At 42.5% G+C, this 19,059-nt stretch overlaps 3 protein-coding genes across 4 annotated transcripts; 2 read left to right on the top strand and 1 right to left on the bottom strand.

Annotated features, from left to right (window-relative positions):
• Positions 1-934: 934 nt before the first annotated feature.
• On the top strand, positions 935-8,235 carry ppp2cb (protein phosphatase 2, catalytic subunit, beta isozyme). 2 transcript variants are annotated; one of them, XM_084442102.1, is made up of 8 exons: positions 935-1,120; positions 1,197-1,369; positions 4,409-4,618; positions 5,237-5,410; positions 5,680-5,769; positions 6,366-6,527; positions 7,149-7,267; positions 7,476-8,235. In XM_084442102.1, exons 2-8 carry the CDS (start codon positions 1,268-1,270, stop codon positions 7,546-7,548), a joined length of 930 nt encoding a protein of 309 aa, XP_084298228.1. In that variant the 5' UTR covers positions 935-1,120; positions 1,197-1,267; the 3' UTR covers positions 7,549-8,235. The 2 variants fall into 2 exon arrangements, with proteins under 2 accessions (XP_084298228.1, XP_084298227.1); XM_084442101.1 differs by having other exon boundaries at positions 935-1,369.
• A 75-nt stretch (positions 8,236-8,310) lies between these two features.
• Positions 8,311-11,362, bottom strand: ubxn8 (UBX domain protein 8). Its single transcript, XM_084441630.1, has 8 exons — positions 11,236-11,362; positions 10,690-10,812; positions 10,368-10,441; positions 10,076-10,198; positions 9,633-9,767; positions 9,291-9,332; positions 8,970-9,044; positions 8,311-8,760 (listed from the first exon to the last, which is right to left on the bottom strand). The coding sequence occupies exons 1-8, from the start codon at positions 11,318-11,320 to the stop codon at positions 8,590-8,592; spliced, it is 828 nt and encodes a 275-aa protein (XP_084297756.1). The 5' UTR covers positions 11,321-11,362; the 3' UTR covers positions 8,311-8,589.
• A 5,035-nt stretch (positions 11,363-16,397) lies between these two features.
• LOC311312634 (very long chain fatty acid elongase 7-like) lies at positions 16,398-18,085 on the top strand (the record flags this gene model as incomplete). The annotated part of the gene is made up of 5 exons (XM_084442597.1): positions 16,398-16,562; positions 16,864-16,944; positions 17,043-17,099; positions 17,221-17,463; positions 17,597-18,085. The coding sequence occupies 5 exons, from the start codon at positions 16,398-16,400 to the stop codon at positions 18,083-18,085; spliced, it is 1,035 nt and encodes a 344-aa protein (XP_084298723.1).
• Positions 18,086-19,059: the final 974 nt, after the last annotated feature.

Raw genomic sequence — 19,059 nt, 5'->3', positions numbered from 1 at the left:
GCTAAGTTATTCAACATTGACCCACTTACCCTCTAGATCTTTTCCAACGATGTCCTCAAGTAACCACATGTCATGATCATTTGCATCATAGACATACGTTCATATCTATGATTAGCATGATCGTAGCAGCTTCATTGCTAAAAGCATAGCAAATGTTAGCCGACGTCATTACATGACTTCCTATCCAATCAGAGGCAGAGTAGGGCGGGTCTTCCTATGGTGACGTGTTTTCCGCCGAGCTCGCAGGACTCATGAACGCGCGCCCAGCGTCCCGAGGCTCGTTCACAGCACATGTTTCAAATGGGCTCGATACAGGTATTGGTGGCTTCAAAAACAAAAAAAACCAATTGAATTAAAAGTTTATATTGATTAGATTGGTCTCTGATGCTGAATGATACCCAGAAAAATTTTGTTTTCCTTTTCTAGCCCTATCTATCATAATCCACAAACCATGGGAAATAAGGTTCTTGGGCCGCATGCCGTCACGTGACTTGCAATACCGGGCTTGGCCTGAAAGCCCATGGTGGCTTCAATGCGCCAAGCAGATCCTGGGGGCTTGGGCTGGACCTGGGGTGCTTTTCTCTGCAAATAATGTGATGTATCATGCCAAAACACAATGGGAAATATTGTGAGATATAAATACAATATTTCCCATCGACTTTTGTCATGATACATCACATTATTTGCGGAGAAAAGCAAGTACAAAAATCAGGTGTAAATGAAAAAGGGTGTATGCACAATGATAAATGAGGCCCCTGGCCTGGTTATGTGGAGAATTGTCCAGCTGCAGCTGGATGCTATTGTTTATCTGCCGTGATAGGCACACTCCGGTACGGTAGGTGGCGCTATGCACCTTTAACGTTGGTGCGCAATCCGCCAATCAACTGAGAGAAGAAGAACACACAGAGCGGCCATTACACGGCGGAGAGTTTCCTCTTGGAAGGTCTCAGGCCGGGGGAGAGAGGGAAGAGGGAAAACAGGGGCCTCCCTTTCGGTCACATTGTATTATAGTATAAACTGTTAAATGGTGGATATCTCCTCCTAATTAAGCTAGATAGATAGTGCTACGCAGCTTGTTACATGGTTAGGTAGCCTAGCTAACGTGAACTAGGGTTAGCTTGTAGCTTTGGGTAGCTAGCCTAGCCTAGCTAGCCGTTAGCGAGCTAGCTCTATCAGACTGCGACGAGAGTTGAGAGAAATAAACGAGCTAACGAGTTTAAATCGCGTAAGTTATAACGTAGCTATCACGTCCACACCCGATTTGAAGATGGACGAGAAAGTGTTCACCAAGGAACTGGACCAGTGGGTCGAACAGCTGAACGAATGCAAACAGCTTTCTGAGAACCAAGTCAGGACGCTCTGCGAGAAGGTGAGAAGAACCAGCTAGCTAACCTGCTAGCACTAGCTAAGCTAACTAACCTGCTAGCACTAGCTAACTAGCACTAGCTAAGGCTAACTAACCTGCTGGCTAGCACTAGCTAAGCTAACTAACCTGCTGGCTAGCACTAGCTAACTAGCACTAGCTAAGCTAACTAACCTGCTGGCTAGCACTAGCTAACTAGCACTAGCTAACTAGCACTAGCTAAGCTAACTAACCTGCTGGCTAGCACTAGCTAAGGCTAACTAACCTGCTGGCTAGCACTAGCTAAGCTAACTAACCTGCTAGCTAGCACTAGCTAAGCTAACTAACCTGCTGGCTAGCACTAGCTAAGCTAACTAACCTGCTAGCTAGCACTAGCTAAGTCTAACTAACCTGCTGGCTAGCACTAGCTAAGTCTAACTAACCTGCTGGCTAGCACTAGCTAAGCTAACTAACCTGCTGGCTAGCACTAGCTAAGGCTAACTAACCTGCTAGCTAGCACTAGCTAAGTCTAACTAACCTGCTGGCTAGCACTAGCTAAGTCTAACTAACCTGCTGGCTAGCACTAGCTAAGCTAACTAACCTGCTGGCTAGCACTAGCTAAGGCTAACTAACCTGCTAGCTAGCACTAGCTAAGGCTAACTAACCTGCTAGCTAGCACTAGCTAAGCTAACTAACCTGCTGGCTAGCACTAGCTAAGGCTAACTAACCTGCTAGCTAGCACTAGCTAAGCTAACTAACCTGCTGGCTAGCACTAGCTAAGCTAACTAACCTGCTAGCTAGCACTAGCTAAGGCTAACTAACCTGCTAGCTAGCACTAGCTAAGGCTAACTAACCTGCTAGCTAGCACTAGCTAAGCTAACTAACCTGCTGGCTAGCACTAGCTAAGGCTAACTAACCTGCTAGCTAGCACTAGCTAAGCTAACTAACCTGCTGGCTAGCACTAGCTAAGCTAACTAACCTGCTAGCTAGCACTAGCTAAGCTAACTAACCTGCTGGCTAGCACTAGCTAAGCTAACTAACCCTAGCACTAGCTAAGCTAACTAACCCTAGCACTAGCTAAGCTAACTAACCTGCTGGCTAGCACTAGCTAAGCTAACTAACCTGCTGGCTAGCACTAGCTAAGCTAACTAACCTGCTGGCTAGCACTAGCTAAGCTAACTAACCTGCTGGCTAGTACTAGCTAAGGCTAACTAACCTGCTGGCTAGCACTAGCTAAGTCTAACTAACCTGCTAGCTAGCACTAGCTAAGCTAACTAACCCTAGCACTAGCTAAGCTAACTAACCCTAGCACTAGCTAAGTCTAACTTACCTGCTGGCTAGCACTAGCTAAGTCTAACTAACCTGCTGGCTAGCACTAGCTAAGTCTAACTAACCTGCTGGCTAGCACTAGCTAAGCTAACTAACCTGCTAGCTAGCACTAGCTAAGCTAACTAACCCTAGCACTAGCTAAGCTAACTAACCCTAGCACTAGCTAAGTCTAACTAACCTGCTGGCTAGTACTAGCTAAGTCTATCTAACCTGCTGGCTAGCATTAGCTAAGTCTAACTCACCTGCTGGCTAGCACTAGCTAAGTCTAACTAACCTGCTGGCTAGCACTAGCTAAGTCTAACTAACCTGCTGGCTAGCACTAGCACTAGCTTAGTCTAACTAACCTGCTAGCTAGCACTAGCTAAGTCTAACTAACCTGCTAGCTAGCACTAGCTAAGTCTAACTAACCTGCTGGCTAGCACTAGCTAAGTCTAACTAACCTGCTGGCTAGCACTAGCTAAGTCTAACTAACCTGCTGGCTAGCACTAGCTTAGTCTAACTAACCTGCTAGCTAGCACTAGCTAAGTCTAACTAACCTGCTAGCTAGCACTAGCTAAGTCTAACTAACCTGCTGGCTAGCACTAGCTAAGTCTAACTAACCTGCTGGCTAGTACTAGCTAAGCTAACTAACCTGCTGGCTAGCACTAGCTAAGTCTAACTAACCTGCTGGCTAGCACTAGCTAAGTCTAACTAGCCTGCTTACGTTAGGCTAGCTAACTTGTAATGAAACGCTGAGGCTAGCATGACGCACTAGGCCGTGCTCAGGAAAACTAGCTAACTAGCTAAACACATGTTATACTGTATCAGCCTAGCCCTAACGCTAGCTTTATTTATTTAACCTTTATTTATACAGGTAAAAAAAACACGTTGAGTTCAGAGGACTCATTTTCAAGTGTGACCTGTTCACAATCATTCAGCACTCGTTACACTAAGTTACAAACAACAGGACAGAATTACAATAAAACATACAGGACTATGTGTAACAATAACAGCAATAAAAATAGTGCCAGCATTGCCAATACTAGACATTTGTTTGATAAGGGCCACCCCATACGCAGCTAGCTAACCTGAATCATGCCAATTAATTTAGTGTCCTACTAGATAACGTTGAACGTAGAGTTTGCGTTTATTTAACCACCACCAGTCATTCACTGAGTAGATTCAGTCCTATTGCAATGCACAGTTGTGTTGAAATATGAAATGGGCATCATATTCACAGTCCCACCCTGAATGTTAATTAGGCCTAATTGCACAAGCGCTCATTAAACATGTTGTCCCCCATCAAGGGTGTATCGCCCCTTTGTGAAGCAAGTGTAAACATGTAGGAGTCATTTGAAGGAATTAGAAGCCAAGGCTTTTTTTTTTAACAGGCAGCATGGAATGAATTTTGTGAGGTCTGTTGAGTCATTTTAGTCAATGGCATTTAATAAAAAATAAAAAAACAGGTATTGGTGACAGTATCGCATCATTCAGCATCGTTAAATGATACAATCCTATCTGTTTACTAGCTCAGTCAGAAGTGCCATTAACAGTATATCTGAAGCTTAAGGCCTGGAAGGAATTACGTTATCTAGGCTATATTTCTGAATGAAGAGACCTAGTATTGAAACAAATCAAAAAACTTTCACGCAGTTATGTAATGTATTTTTAACAGCGCTTGTGTGTTATGTTTTTTTTGTTGAGACTTTACACCTCTGAGATTAACTGGTTTCAACTTAATGTTCCTTCCCCCTGTAGGCCAAGGAGATACTGACCAAGGAGTCTAATGTTCAGGAGGTGCGCTGTCCAGTGACGGTGTGTGGCGATGTCCACGGACAGTTCCACGACCTCATGGAGCTCTTTAGGATCGGGGGGAAGTCGCCTGACACCAACTACCTGTTCATGGGGGACTATGTGGACAGAGGCTACTACTCGGTGGAAACAGTTTCACTGCTCGTAGCATTGAAGGTACGTGACCTTTGAACCCCAGCTCTGCACTCTGACGGAAGTCAGTGGCAATCAATGTTACTTTGATGTTTCTCATTAAGAGGCTGGCTGAATCCTAATAGATGTCAGCATAATTTCACACAAAAAAAATAACATCCACCCTGTGAGTTCTTCCTGTCTGGCTTTGCTTTTGCCCATTCGTTTTGCCGTGCGGGATACAATATTGTCAGAGAGCCTGTTATCTAAGGAGGCCTTGTAAAAGGAAGTGGTCACTGGTTTCTGTTGACTCGATAAATTCCTGAGCTGACGCAGTATTGCTGACAGGGCCTCTCACACTGACGAGCTGTAAGTGGGCCAGTTCACAGTCATGCTCAAACCAGTATGTGACACACTATGGTACTGCTGTTAATGTCAATGTCAAAACGGATTCATTGTTTTGGAACTTTTGAGGTGTAGCTCTGGAAGCTAGTTCCAAAGGGACTGTCGAATGATCAAGGGCCAACTGTTTTTCCCTCACTGTTAGCCTCTTCCATTTCCATTTCCAACATGTGAGTGAACTTCAAAATAACCTCAGCACCACCTTGTGTTTTTCCAATGTAGTTAAGAATGGCTTGACGCCTGTTTCAATGATGCCCACAGGTTCGTTACCAAAAGCGAATCACGATATTGCGGGGGAACCACGAGAGCAGACAGATCACACAGGTGTACGGCTTCTACGACGAGTGCCTGAGGAAATACGGCAACGCCAACGTGTGGAAATACTTCACAGACCTGTTTGACTATCTCCCACTGACGGCGCTGGTCGATGAACAGGTTCAGAACACTGCTTGGCTCTTTAACGGTTGTATTATGTGGTATTACAGTTCCTCGTACTGTGTGAATGCCAAAGAAGCTACTGCCTACACAAGTCAGTTACCTGATCATTTACGGTTGTGGTTTCAATAGAAGTCGTGGTCTGCCAGTACTAGTGTGATAATGGTAGACAGTAGCAATGTATTGACTACAAAAATCAATGGTGGCTCCCTTTTTGTAAGTGATCCTTTCTTCCCAGAAGTAATCTATCCTCTTCCCCCTTCCCGTAGATCTTCTGTCTGCATGGTGGCCTGTCTCCATCAATAGACACGCTGGATCACATCCGAGCCCTGGACCGCCTGCAGGAGGTTCCGCACGAGGTCAGTTCAGTCAGCCCGGGAGATATTAGACCAGGAGATATGAGCACTGTAGGGCAGCCTAGTCATGCCCCTCTGGTCCTGTCGCACACACACACACACACACACACACACACACACACACGGTCCTCCGTTCCTGTCCTGTAGATTACACGCGCACACATGACAAATAGGTTAGCATAGTGCAGGGGGCATTTCCGGGTGAACTGTTTTTTTTGCTTCCCTCTGGAATATGTAGGGGTGGGACCTATGCCCACCCCCCCACCCCCCATTGTTCTTTGTAAAGCATATTGTGTTGCCTCTGTGTATGAAATGTGCTATACAAATAAAGTTTGATTTGATCAGTTTGGGTGGGGGGGGGGGGGGGGTGTAGAAACTGGCTCTGTGCCCTTGAGACTTGTGTAGGTATGAAATAATTTGATCTGAAGAATATATTAAAAACCATTTGATGGAAATTACACCCAGTCTCTCAGATAAGGTAAAATTAGGCCTACTATCTGTCCAACACTTCCATGTCCACAGGAGGGTTGGATCAAATGTTGTGCATCATTGTCACAAAAGCGTGCTGTCTCACTGTGCGTGCGCTGTGTTCATTCCAGGGTCCCATGTGTGACCTGCTGTGGTCGGACCCAGATGACCGCGGGGGCTGGGGCATCTCCCCCCGAGGGGCCGGCTACACCTTCGGACAGGACATCTCAGAAACCTTCAACCACGCCAACGGTCTCACCCTCGTGTCCCGTGCCCACCAACTTGTTATGGAGGTAACCCTCTTCTGCACAGCTTAACTAACCCATTGTTTGGAGTTGAGCAGGGCTATATTAAATTCTACTCCAAGGACTTGGGTCATATGCATAGATAAAATACCTGATCATCAGAACATCAAACGAAGACATGATGCCAACCAGAGCCCCCACCAGCCTACCAGGAGCGGCTGTCAATCATGGACTTGAGTATAGTATCAGAGGATTCTTACCCACAAGAAAAATCAAGAAAATATGTGGTAGGCTCAGGTTTACCAGGCTAAAGGTGCAATGCTCAGTTTGGTTTGTGGTTACTATTACGTTTGAGCTAAAATGATTTACTGTAGTATACTGTTTTATAAGTATTACTATATCCTACTTTGTAGTGGGAGGAGCTGGGTGCCTGTACTTATAAGACATAAAATCCCCTAGAGTTGGAATTCACATTTACCACTTGAACATTTACTTATTTACTTGTAAAATGTGACCTTTATGTGTAAAATACTTTAAGACCAAGGTCTTTCCACATGTAGGTTGTAAACTCAGGACTGCATAAGCAACATGACTTGCCTTACCTGTGAAGTGATGTTGCTCAAAAGGCAGTGTTTTTTCTGTGTAAGGAAATGTACTTTTGTTTTTCAGGGGTACAACTGGTGTCATGATCGAAATGTTGTCACCATCTTCAGTGCGCCAAACTACTGCTATCGCTGTGGCAACCAAGCTGCCATCATGGAATTGGATGATACTCTAAAATACTCTTTGTAAGTCAGCGTTGTCCATCTTTATATAGCTTATGCCTGCCTTGCCTTTGAGATACTACTGTTACTAATGAGTAATACTGAATACATTTAGAAGAACATAACTGATTACTAATTAGTAATACTGTATACTTTGTCAGTTCTGTCAACCTAAATTGAGGTCTTCCTCTGGGTCTTAATGTGTTTGTGTTGTATGTTGCGCCCCCTACAGCCTTCAGTTTGACCCTGCACCACGGCGCGGAGAGCCCCACGTTACCCGCCGCACCCCCGACTACTTCCTATAAACCCCCCCTGGCCTGGTGGAGGACGGCAGGGACTGACTCACCCTCAACCTGGTGGAGGAAGGCAGGGAGACCACCTCTGCAGCAAGCAACCACAAGCCCCAATACCAGTGTGCATATGACCCGTTTCAACACGAGAGCACTAACATGGACCAAAATGTGCCATATAAGCATATAGTACTACACCTACAAATACAAATTGCCCTGTGTCTCAGTACTGCAACACAGTGTCCTGTTGTAGCATTTAGTGCAATTGCCTGCTGTACACTAGTTGCATTTATTTCATTTTATGTTCATGGACTGTACACTACGCATAAATGTGACCAGTTGCTTTACCCGTCCCCTCAAAAGATCACTGGACAAATGATAACATACTTGCGTTGATGAGGCCGAGCATGTGAATTCTGGTATTATTTTATACAAATGCACAAGCTGACATCCCACTCCTCTTCCTCACACCACACTATCTGGGAAAGGATGCCTGAAGAACGAGGGAGAAGCCTCTTCCTTTTAGGGAGTGTGTGCTTTCATGTGTATAGACCTCATGTCTTCAAGTTATAGACCTCATGTCTTCAAGTTAAGTTCTTACTCTTCTGCTTTTCCTGTTTTTGTGTTCACTGTTCTCTCTGTATATTTGTCATGAAGTGATTGCCTCTTTGATGTATTTCAACTAATAAAGTACTTTTAATCGTAAACTACACCAAATTATTGAGTCGTCGCAATGTTTTCAGCACAAATCTGCTCACTTTAATAAAACAAACTTCACAAATATCAGAAATTGTCATTTGCACAATTTAAGTATATACATGTTTTGAGACCACAAGTCTACACAAAATGTGTTGAGTATACTGTATTTGAGTTGGTAGACTTTGCTATGGAATTACACTAATATTCATGCAATATGGCATACTGTATAACTGAATAACGTGTGAGGGAAGACATTTGAAGGTTTTGATCAATAATTGACCAACAATCTAGAAACAGGTTGGTTTGTGTGTCTCAGTTTGGCACGTTGAAAATGAAAAACGGAACTGAGTTTGTTCCTCACGTTGAAGATGGGTCCTTCTCTTCAACGTTAAGCACAGTGTGCGTTAGAATGCCTGCTTCCTCCATGCTGAGGTCTTTCCCAGTGATCAGAGGTTGTCTTGGATAGGTCGTGCATAATGTGTAGATTGTTGGGTGATATCCAGTCTTCCACAACCAGTCCAAAAGTATCTGCAATACACACAAATGTAACTGAACGATGTCATGCTTGATTAATCCCCTTACTACTGTATAATGGCAGTAGGCTTGTAATTCAAGACCTAGTTATAAAACAATGTTGTAAATGTTATGAAACAATGTTTCCATAACAGAATTGAACACCAAGCTAAAAAGTTGGCATCTTCATCTATTCTTAAGCAAATGAGCATGTTTATTCTCACCAAGGAACTGTGTGATTTCAGGAATCTCCTGTGGACAGTTCTTCCACTTGGACACCTCAAAGCTACCCTAACAACCTACAAAGGAAAGGATTAAGAAAAGTTTCACTTTTAATTAAAGCTATTGTAGAAATAACATCATGCCACACTGATTTAATTAATGGAAAACTCAGTACATTGACAAGCAAAAGCTACTGATAGACCATGGTTGATTGCAGTACTTAGGGTGGCACACTTGACTTCACGTTTCATAGAGGCAGGCATTCACATAGGAGCAGAAGACACTGCAAAGGACAAAAGAGGGATGGTATTTATAGAACTCACCCCTTCAGCATCATCTGCAGGTTCCTCTGGTAACACTACAATCTAGTCAAGCCAGAAAGAATGGAGGAGAAATAACAGCCAATTATCAATCAAGCCTTAAATTAGAGTAAGATTTAATCACCTATCCTTTCTAATTAGGACATAACTTTACTGAAAAGCAAATCTTGGAAACAGTTCATAACAGGGATATGCTGTTTTAACTGCTATGCTTAATAATACAGTATCTTGACAAAACCGTCCCATTGAGATTAGATGACGTTATGAAAATATTGCCATCATGAGAATAAGATGGATCGATTGTCACCCATCAATCCACGCCTATTATGATTAAACAGCCTTTACCTTCTTCTCAGGTGGGGGATCTGGTTTGGGATGGACCCTTGTGGAACTCTCTGGAAGCTTCCTCCTTCTTACTGCTTCCTGATTGGGTGTTCCACTCACTTCCTCCTGGGTGCTCGGTCCAGGCGATTCTCCTTCCTGAAATTACACATTTAATAAAACGTGGATACATATGTAAATATGTCTTAAACGACATTGTATAACCATGACCTGACTGAGGTGTGTAATGGCTCCACCTAGTGGCAGAATGAAATTACTGTAGTCAATGTAGACTTACATTCAGGACGTGTAGACTTATAAACTACATGCATGTGCACTATCTTTCTTACAATATTTAAGGGAGACATAGAGAGAGATTTTTTCTATTTATAATTAACATGAGGTTTTATCCATTTTTGTAATTGTACAAAATAAATGTCTCAATTGAGAAACAACAGTAGTCTCACCCCAAGCTGTTCTCCCACAGTCAGTTTCCAGATCTCCCCCGTCATGCGGTAGAAGCGCTCCTCCTTCCTGCTGAGAGAAGCCTCCTGACGAGGCTTCAGCACCGTCTCTTGATAAGTAAGGGCCTGGGAGCGGAAAAGGTAATAGCACATGAGAGAGAGAGAGAGAGAGAGAGAGAGAGAGAGAGAGAGAGAGAGAGAGAGAGAGAGAGAGAGAGGACAAGTTGAATGCAGTGCTCTTTAAAAAGAACAGTGTGTTATATTTGGGTAGTCTTCGGTTCAGAGACATGACAACCTTCTCCCTGAGTCTCCCCTGCTGCTCCTCCCTGGCCAGCTTCCTCCTGCGCTCACCCTCCTCATCTTCACCATCTGGAGCAGAGATAACGGCTCTTTACTGTGAGAAGATAATGACTCCTAATGACTGGCAAGTGTTTCTCATTATTGTTAGGCAAGGCATGTCCAACAGGAGTCACACAAATGGTATCAGAGAGAGAAAGAGAGAGAAAGAGAGAGGGGAGGAGAGAGAAACTGGGCGTCGCCTTTTGTGTTGTACGCGCCATGAAACCAGATCAATTGTTATTGTCGTTTGTTCCATATGGATAGATGGTATAGCCTACATTCAGATGGTGGTGGTTTAGAAGAGAATGCAGATCTCAGGCGTGGATACAATGACAGCATCCAGGCAGACAGCCCCAACAGCAGCACTGCTCGTCCCGCCAGCATCAACGCATCTCTCACACCTGATAGAAGGAAACACAGCTCATAGGCTACCATCAAACCCTTAAACCCTTAGAGTTTGATACATGGGAGAAACAAATTGTATCGGATATCTGACACGTAGGCAAGGCAAGGCAAGTTTATTTATATAGCACATTTCAGCCACAGGGCAATTCAAGGTGCTTTACATGAGACATTAAAAGCATTAAAACAAAAAGCAAGACATTATAGACATTTAAAACAAAAGGCAGGACAAATTAAAAGCATTAAAACAAAAAGCAAGTCGTAGGCCACTAGCCTACTACTGTTTGTAGGACTGTATGGAGGAATATTATTACTATAAGTCTATAGCTTACATGAAATGGACATAGACCAAATAAAAAACGTCATTCAAGCAAGGAAAACGGCATTGCACGACACAACAGAATATTATAATGAAACCTTACCAACTATGGAGTGTTTCCATGACATACAACAAAAAAATGATATTGACAGGACTCCCAAAAACCAAACTGATTTCGATAGAAACATTTTCAGGACAGAGAGCTTCTTCCTGCTTCGTGTTTACCTTTCTTCTTCTTCCGGTAACTGACGTCATGATTCTATATTTTGCGAACGAGGACCCCTACTGGCCTGAACAGAGGGCCCTTCTGTGATCAATGATGATTTGATATAGGCTAAATCATATATGAATGATATATTTTGGATGTAGTCCCGCTAGTACAACATAATTTAATGTTAGCAGTAGCGTATAGGTGCTTTAATGCCAGAACGCTGCGACAAGACTGATTTCTGGGCTTGTGCTAGCAACATAGGCCTAAAAGTAACCGACTCGCAACAAGATCTATAATTAGCCTACATATTATAGAGTATTATAGCCTAGAAAAACTCTTTTTTTTTTTATCACAAAGGTCTTAAGATGAAGCCGACCGAATATGAAGTTGATCGGATGAAATCTGTAAGAGGAGTTCGTTAAAGTACGAGGCATGGAAATGGTAAAAACAAGGAAAAAATGGCACATTAAGAGCAAAATGGCGGACTTCCTGTTGGATGTTGGGTATAGCTCCAAGAGACATTTTGGTGTGTCTCGGTGAACTATATATGCCCACTGAATTTCGTTTGCCTACATCAAACTGAAAGGTGGGGCTCGCCATTTAAAATTTTCCAGGGGGCGCTCTTGAGCCGTTTTGCCACGCCCATTTCCGTCACCCATGAGCCTGTTGAGGTTTGCACAAGCATACATCCCACTCATGGACAGAGGAGAAGAACGTGAAATTGTAGAAGAGTGAAAGAAAGCAGAAATAGTATAGTTGCCAAATGGCCCAAAGCACATCCTCTGATGTATGAAACATAGAGACAGAATTGTTATGATATATTGGACATGGTTGCTAGTGGAACTGGCTTGCAAATCGTCCGATTGCAACCTTCACTGAAAATGTTACCAGTGTTGACAGCAGCAGGATGAATTCTGAAGTGTACAGCAACCCGTTCACTCTACCACCAAATGTCTTTAAATGCATCGGAGGTCAATTGCTGCAGAACATGCCTAGCAGTGCATGACCAGGGTCCACACCCAGCATCTGGTGATGTCTATGGGTCACAGACTTCAGGCAGTTATTGTGTGCAAAGAATAAGAGCTCATGTACTAAACATGACCACTTTATTATTCATAAAGTTAATCTGTTCAAATACTTTTGATACTCTATGTATAAAAAAGGCTTTCATTTCTAAATGGTACCCTCAAATTATATGTACTTTAACGCTGTAGTCAGTGTATAATTTCTAACCTAAACAGAAGTATACATAAAAAATAACACAAAACGTGTCACTAAACAATGCTTTTGGAGTTAACTGTACTCCAAGGCTAATTCCCATAAATGCAGAGGGTGTTTAGATGATGAGTGATTTGAAAACGCAGCCTGGAATTCTACAGTGGTGTTGCAACTTAACATATTTGTCTCCGTTCCGGTGAAAGCTGAGCCGGTAGAACTGGATCTGTTAATCATGTCTAAACATAAGGAGAACAACACAGCATATTTCATACTGTTTATCTTTGTATCTCTGGGTGAAAGTGCATGGATGTGGATCCCTTCAAGCAGAATATAATAAGCCAGGGTTTATATTGAAATTGTAATTAAATCAGAGGAAGGCAGTGCCATTAGTGTGTGTGTGTGTGTGTGTGTGTGTGTGTGTGTGTGTGTGTGTGTGTGTGTGTGTGTGTATGTGAGTGTGTATAGAGTTTGTGTGTGTGATGGGTGGGGTGTGCACCATCACATGCTAACTAACTAAGAACTGTCTTTCTAGATGTTCACTGGCAGGACCTGTCTGTCTGTTAGTCAGAGAGAATACTTTGAGCAGCAAACAACCACAACCCTCCATAGTACATTCTTGGTGACAGTACTGGCCTGGGTGATCATCTAACCCTCATTAACAACTCATCAGGGTTCACATAGCTGCTGACTGTGTAGATGTTACTGAATTCATTCACTCTCCTCAAAGGAATTGATGAAAGTTCACCTTCTTCTGTCAAATCTCATTTAAGGATAGTTGACTATTTTGGACTATAGGGCCTATTCTCGGTCTCTCTTACATGAACCTGACACGTAGAGACTATAATTTCCATGCAGTATTGAGCTAGCTACATTTGTTCTGCAAACATACACTCGGCTAAAATGGAAGTTAATGGGGCAGTTGAAACATTGGAAAAAGTATAATGAATGTGCTTTTCCAGATGGGAAGCACAGACTGTAATCTTACTGGTCTCACTATGCTATCAAAAATTTGAAACAGACCACACAATACTTATAATACTTCCCACTTAAGGCCAACATGTCAACAACAAGGCATTACTTTTCCCTTGAATGTCCACCCACACAGATCAAACTGTACCAACAAAGAAGAATCAACTGAACTAACAATAAGACTGTGTTCAAGATGTCATTCAGTTTCATGACAGGTCTGACTATCGTGTGTGTAGCCTACTAATACTGTACTGTAGTAATGGCTGTCAGTGTACCCTTATCTGACTCATTAGATATTAAAGGGCTTCCTACCTCTTACTATTTGCCATTGCTCCATATGGCTGTTGGATATGAATGAGCTGAATCGCCTTGACAACATCATTGACAGTGTAAGAGTAAATTCTTACAGAAGGTAGAATATTCTGCAATGGCTTTTTAACATTCCATAAAGAATGACAGGTTGTCTTATGCAATCCTTGAGTTATATTTTTGTTTTGACACTGAGGTCGCACTCTGGGTGAACTACAATCTTTGGAATGACATCATTGTAAGGAATGCAGAAGGAAGTCAGGTTACTCAACCACTGTACCACGGTTCTACTACAAGGACTGCTTTGTTTATTTCCATCAGAAAGTTCTCAACCATGCTGTCATGAGCAACAACACATGAATGCTGATGTTTCTGTTTTGAGTTTGAATAAAGTGTGATAAAACACCAATAATGTTTATAGTATTTATTCATTATCCCCCCGTACAGTCTTTCCAAGATCTTGGTATTTTACTACAGTAAATTGATTGGGGATGTATTTGTACTTTTTTTGTTCAATGAGAGGGGATACTAGGGGTATCTAGAGAGTGGGATACTGGGAGGAGGAGATGGGAGGAATAATACCAATTTCTCTACCATAGGGTGGTACCCAAGGCAGCGAAACAGGGAGTGAATTTGACCATTCTCACTTCTCGTCTCAATAGGGTCTCAACTCAGCCACTTGCTGCTCAAGTTTGACAACATTCCCTCTAATAACTTACACAGGAATCTAAGTATTTGTGCAAGTATTTGTTCCTTTGTGCCAATGGCCATCAGACTGTATAACACTGCCTGAGATACAGTATGTACATATATGTATCACTAAACATATATTTTTATACAGACTGGATGTATGTATGTACATATTTTGTGTACATTCTATGTTCTATGCTATACTGCTGTACATATGGATGTATATATTCCCTGTTCTTCCTCTGTTTTATGCTGACTACTCTAGTGCATTTTCCAACCTTGCTGTAATTTCTCCACTACCTCCTATGATGAAACTGAATTCTCACTATTTGAGCACATACTTTAAATATCATGTGCAATATGTAAACTATAAAAACATAGGCTACTTTGTCATCAATATCCAAATTGTCATCAATATACCAATTAACCTATATGGTGTAGATGATCAAAATGCTGAATACGGTCATACAAATAGTTTTGTATTCATCTGTTATTTATATCAAACCTCCTTTAGGCTACATCCAACTGCGCGTTTTTTTCACACCTATCAATTCACCAGTTGCTACAATCTTTGTCTTATCTTTATCTTAGCCTATGCATTGACTTTTAACACAAAACAAATTCACTTAACAGCGGAGTTTCGGTGATTGCTGGATAAGTTTCTGCGGCCCCACCCTCACCTCACACGACCGTGGGCGGGGATTCCTGTACAAAGTGGTTAAAAGGCTTCTGTGCATCAGCGCCAGGTGAGTGATTTCGACAGGTTGAGGAGTGTAGATGGAAAAGAAGGGAAATCATAGCGTCATTCACAGGTTTGTGGATTTGTTCCCCCTTCTTTTCTATAAAACCGCTTTTTGTTTAAAAGAGGATTAACCCCAATGGCCTATTTTGAAGCGATTTGTCTTATTTTATATATATATATGTATATATTTTAAGTCTTATTCAAAGATGGGCTACGCTACTATCATGTTTTCGTTAAGGGTGTCCATGTAGGACATGAGGGTCATGGAGGTTATTTTCGTAGAACAACATCGATCACATTTGTTTCCCTCCTGTCGCTGGCTCAAGTTGATTGTTTGGATTTCCAAGCAGGCTGGGAGGAATGGGTGGGGTGAATGGTTGGGGTGAATGGGTGGGGTGAATGGGTGGGGTGGACCAACCTTGTGTAAACGTTAAGGCAGGACACAACTGTTTGCCTTAAGCTTTTTGTTGTAGCTAAGAATTTTTAACTTTCCCTTTTCTCTTGTTTTGCTTTTCTACATCCCGTTACATATTTGGTAAAAGTGTTTTATTGGTATAGGTAGAACACATTATTTTATTAGCCTATAATATTGTCAGTTGTATGTAAGAAGTTATTCAATATACAAATTCCTTGGCAAAAGTGTGGCCTAATTAATGAAATGCATGCTAATGAAAACTGCAAACTGGCATGGCTATTGATTTTGGGGCAAAAACCTGAGCTTAATGTTAACTGTACAGGGTTGTTTAGAATGTGACTTGTTTCAAGGGAATATCAGAAAATGTGATTGACTCAAATGCTTTTCAAATGGAAACGCATTGAAAGCTTTTTCAATTTGAGCATGGTTTTAACTGTTTGCATATCTCTTGTAGGTCTTACAAGAATAATGGCGTTTGACTCTATAATCTCAAGAGACTCTATAATCTCAAGAGCAGTCCGACTCTATAATGAGCTCATCACAAAGGCTGGTAAGTTCATTCAGTGTTTTCTTCATGTGTGAGTCGTTCATATGAATCACACTAGGTTGTGAAATGTGTGGGATGCAACTGGTTTGAATCTGGGGGTTGAAACTTGCAGACTAACCCCCCCCCCCCCCCCCTCAGACCCCAGAGTTGAAGACTGGTACTTGATGTCGTCTCCATTCCCTCAAACCCTCATCATTTTGGCTTACATTTACTTTGTCACCACGCTGGGGCCTCGGCTGATGGAAAACCGGAAACCCTTCCACCTCAAGGAGCTCATGCTTGTGTACAACATCAGTGTAGTGGGCTTTTCCCTCTACATGATCTATGAGGTGGGTGCAATACTAAACATGCCTTTATGCCTGCATGGACATACTAACTATGCCATGGACATACTAACTATGCCATGGACATACTAACTCCATACTTGCTACACATTATGGCTCATAGTAGGGCTCATTTTGAGAACCAGATTAATTCTTAGCACTAGGATGCCTCGTTCAACTTTTTGCTTTTTACAGTATCACAGCCTTAACTGACAAAATAAGGGCTCAAGGAATGAGCTGTTTGCTCCTAAAATATCCTTAGGATTAGATTTTGACTTGTCTGGCAACATTTGACCATTTCCCTTAGTTCCTGATGTCTGGCTGGGCCAATGGCTACTCCTACCGCTGTGACCTCGTTGACTACTCCAACTCTCCTCTGGCTGTCAGGGTATGCAGCTATTTCAACTCAACATTTGCCTCATTTTGCTCATGTAAATTGACGATCTTTTAATTCAAATGACCAAATGATGGTACTGTTCACTGCAGATGGCAGGGACCTGCTGGCTGTACTACATCTCAAAGTTCATCGAGATGTTGGACACAGTAAGTCGCCTGTCAAAGTTCTTGAGTAAAATCTAAAACATTTGAATATTATACAACTTGGATGACTGCTTTAGGATCACATTTATCTAAACTAAATAAAACTCCTGTTTCTCCTTTTTAGGTCTTCTTCATCCTCCGTAAAAAGAACTGCCAGGTGACCTTCCTTCATGTCTATCATCACTCCATCATGGCCTTCACCTGGTGGTTTGGAGTGAAGTTTTCTGCCGGTGGACTGGGAACGTTCCATGCCTTGCTCAACTGCTGCGTCCATGTCATCATGTACTCCTACTACACCCTGTCTGCGCTGGGACCCGCCTATCAGAAGTACCTGTGGTGGAAAAAGTACATGACCACCATTCAGCTGGTATGTGTTAATTTGGCAACATTAAGCTATATTCAAATACTTGTAAGTCTGCAGCTGCATTCATTGTGGCCTGTGTTTAGTTGCAAATTATGCTGATGTACTAAGTAGCTTTTTGTTGTTTTTTTCTTTGCAGGTTCAGTTTGTGATTGTGACCATTCACATTGGTCAGTTCTTCTTTATGAAGGACTGCCCATACAAGTGCCCAGTCTTCCTCTACATCATCGGTCTCTATGGGCTGGTGTTCCTACTTCTATTTCTCAACTTCTGGTACCATGCTTACACCAAGGGCCAGAGGCTCCCCAAGGGCATGCAGAAGAAGAGCGAACAGAATGGTAACGGTGTTCACCATGCCAACGGGATCTCCAACGGTGTTCACCATGCCAACGGGATCTCCAACGGTGTTCGCCATGCCAATGGCGTCTCCAATGTTCACCATGCCAATGGCGTCTCCAATGTTCACCATGCCAATGGCATCTCCAATGGTGTTCATCATGCCAATGGCGTCTCCAACGGTGTTCACCATGCCAACAGGGTCTCCAACGGTGTTCACCATGCCAACGGGGTCTCCAATGGTGTTCACTATGGCAATGGGGTGCACCATAGCAGCAAGAAGGAAGATTGAAGGCTCACACCTGACATCCATAACCCAAGTAACAGATGTTTTTGAGTTTCACATTTCACAGCATGTTCCTTTTTAAATGTGTTCCCACAAAGGCTTTGCTCATCTCACTTATCACTACCTCTCTAGATCGGAGTCCTCAAGTTTTCACTCGGTGGTGATTTGTGTTGGAGATGGTCCAGAGATTATGGAAGTCACTATGGTTCATAAGTGTAGTTTCAAGACTACTGTTTACATGTTTTTTCTGTCTAATGAGAGAATAGTTGTGACATTCCTGATGACGCACTTTGGTTGTTGAAAAGGAAGTGACAATACTTGGAAGTGTCTGACTGTTGACATGAACAGGGCATATGAATGGCCTTCTTTCCATCTGCCCGAAGCCCTGGGAAGCGGTGATTGACATTTCAGATTTTGTGCTTTCGTCCTTTTAGAATACAGTTGGTCCTGAGCTCACACACTCAGATTCAACTAGTTTTCATGTTTATTTAATATTGTATTGTTTTAAATGTTACTGTATTAATGGAGAATGAACACTGTGTGAAGGCTGTAGAAGCTTTTAATGTTCTTGAAGGAGCTGGCCATGAATTGTGAATGTGTGAAGGCTGTAGAAGCTTTTAATGTTCTTGAAGGAGCTGGCCATGAATTGTGAATGAGAACACAATGTGAATGAAATCTGTAATTTTACTTGCTGCAGTTAATAACGAATACTATGTATTTAAAAAAAGAAATCTTGTAAAAATGTGCTGAAATAAAGGATTGACCTTGCAGCACGAATGCACAGTGCTTCACAGTGGAGAATAGAAATACAAATCACACATATAAGATACAGGCAGCTCCAACTACAAAATATAAGCCACAACAGAGGGAAAAAACATCAGTAGGCTAGTTGAGCTACAGATGGCCAAATGCCTGCCTGACAGGCATGAGGTGAGTCTCAGATGTTGAGGCAAGTCCTGGGGTAGTGCACCACCAAGAGC

This window comes from Borostomias antarcticus, assembly GCF_949987555.1.
Source record: "Borostomias antarcticus genome assembly, chromosome: 8".
NCBI classification, from domain to species: domain Eukaryota; kingdom Metazoa; phylum Chordata; class Actinopteri; order Stomiiformes; family Stomiidae; genus Borostomias; species Borostomias antarcticus.
This window is presented reverse-complemented; position numbering and strand designations above follow the sequence as displayed.

Bases quoted from the DNA above. Each gene is read 5' to 3' on its own strand.
- ubxn8 (XM_084441630.1), bottom strand. From the start codon at position 11,320: ATGTTTCTATCGAAATCAGTTTGGTTTTTGGGAGTCCTGTCAATATCA. The intron at 10,199-10,367 runs GTTGTCATGTCT...TTCCGCTCCCAG, and splicing joins AGGGGAGACTCAGGGAGAAG to GCCCTTACTTATCAAGAGAC. The intron at 9,333-9,632 runs GTAAAGGCTGTT...TGGCTTGACTAG, and splicing joins ATCCCCCACCTGAGAAGAAG to ATTGTAGTGTTACCAGAGGA.
- ppp2cb (XM_084442102.1), top strand. From the start codon at position 1,268: ATGGACGAGAAAGTGTTCACCAAGGAACTGGACCAGTGGGTCGAACAG. The intron at 1,370-4,408 runs GTGAGAAGAACC...TTCCCCCTGTAG, and splicing joins TCAGGACGCTCTGCGAGAAG to GCCAAGGAGATACTGACCAA. The intron at 5,770-6,365 runs GTCAGTTCAGTC...TGTTCATTCCAG, and splicing joins TGCAGGAGGTTCCGCACGAG to GGTCCCATGTGTGACCTGCT.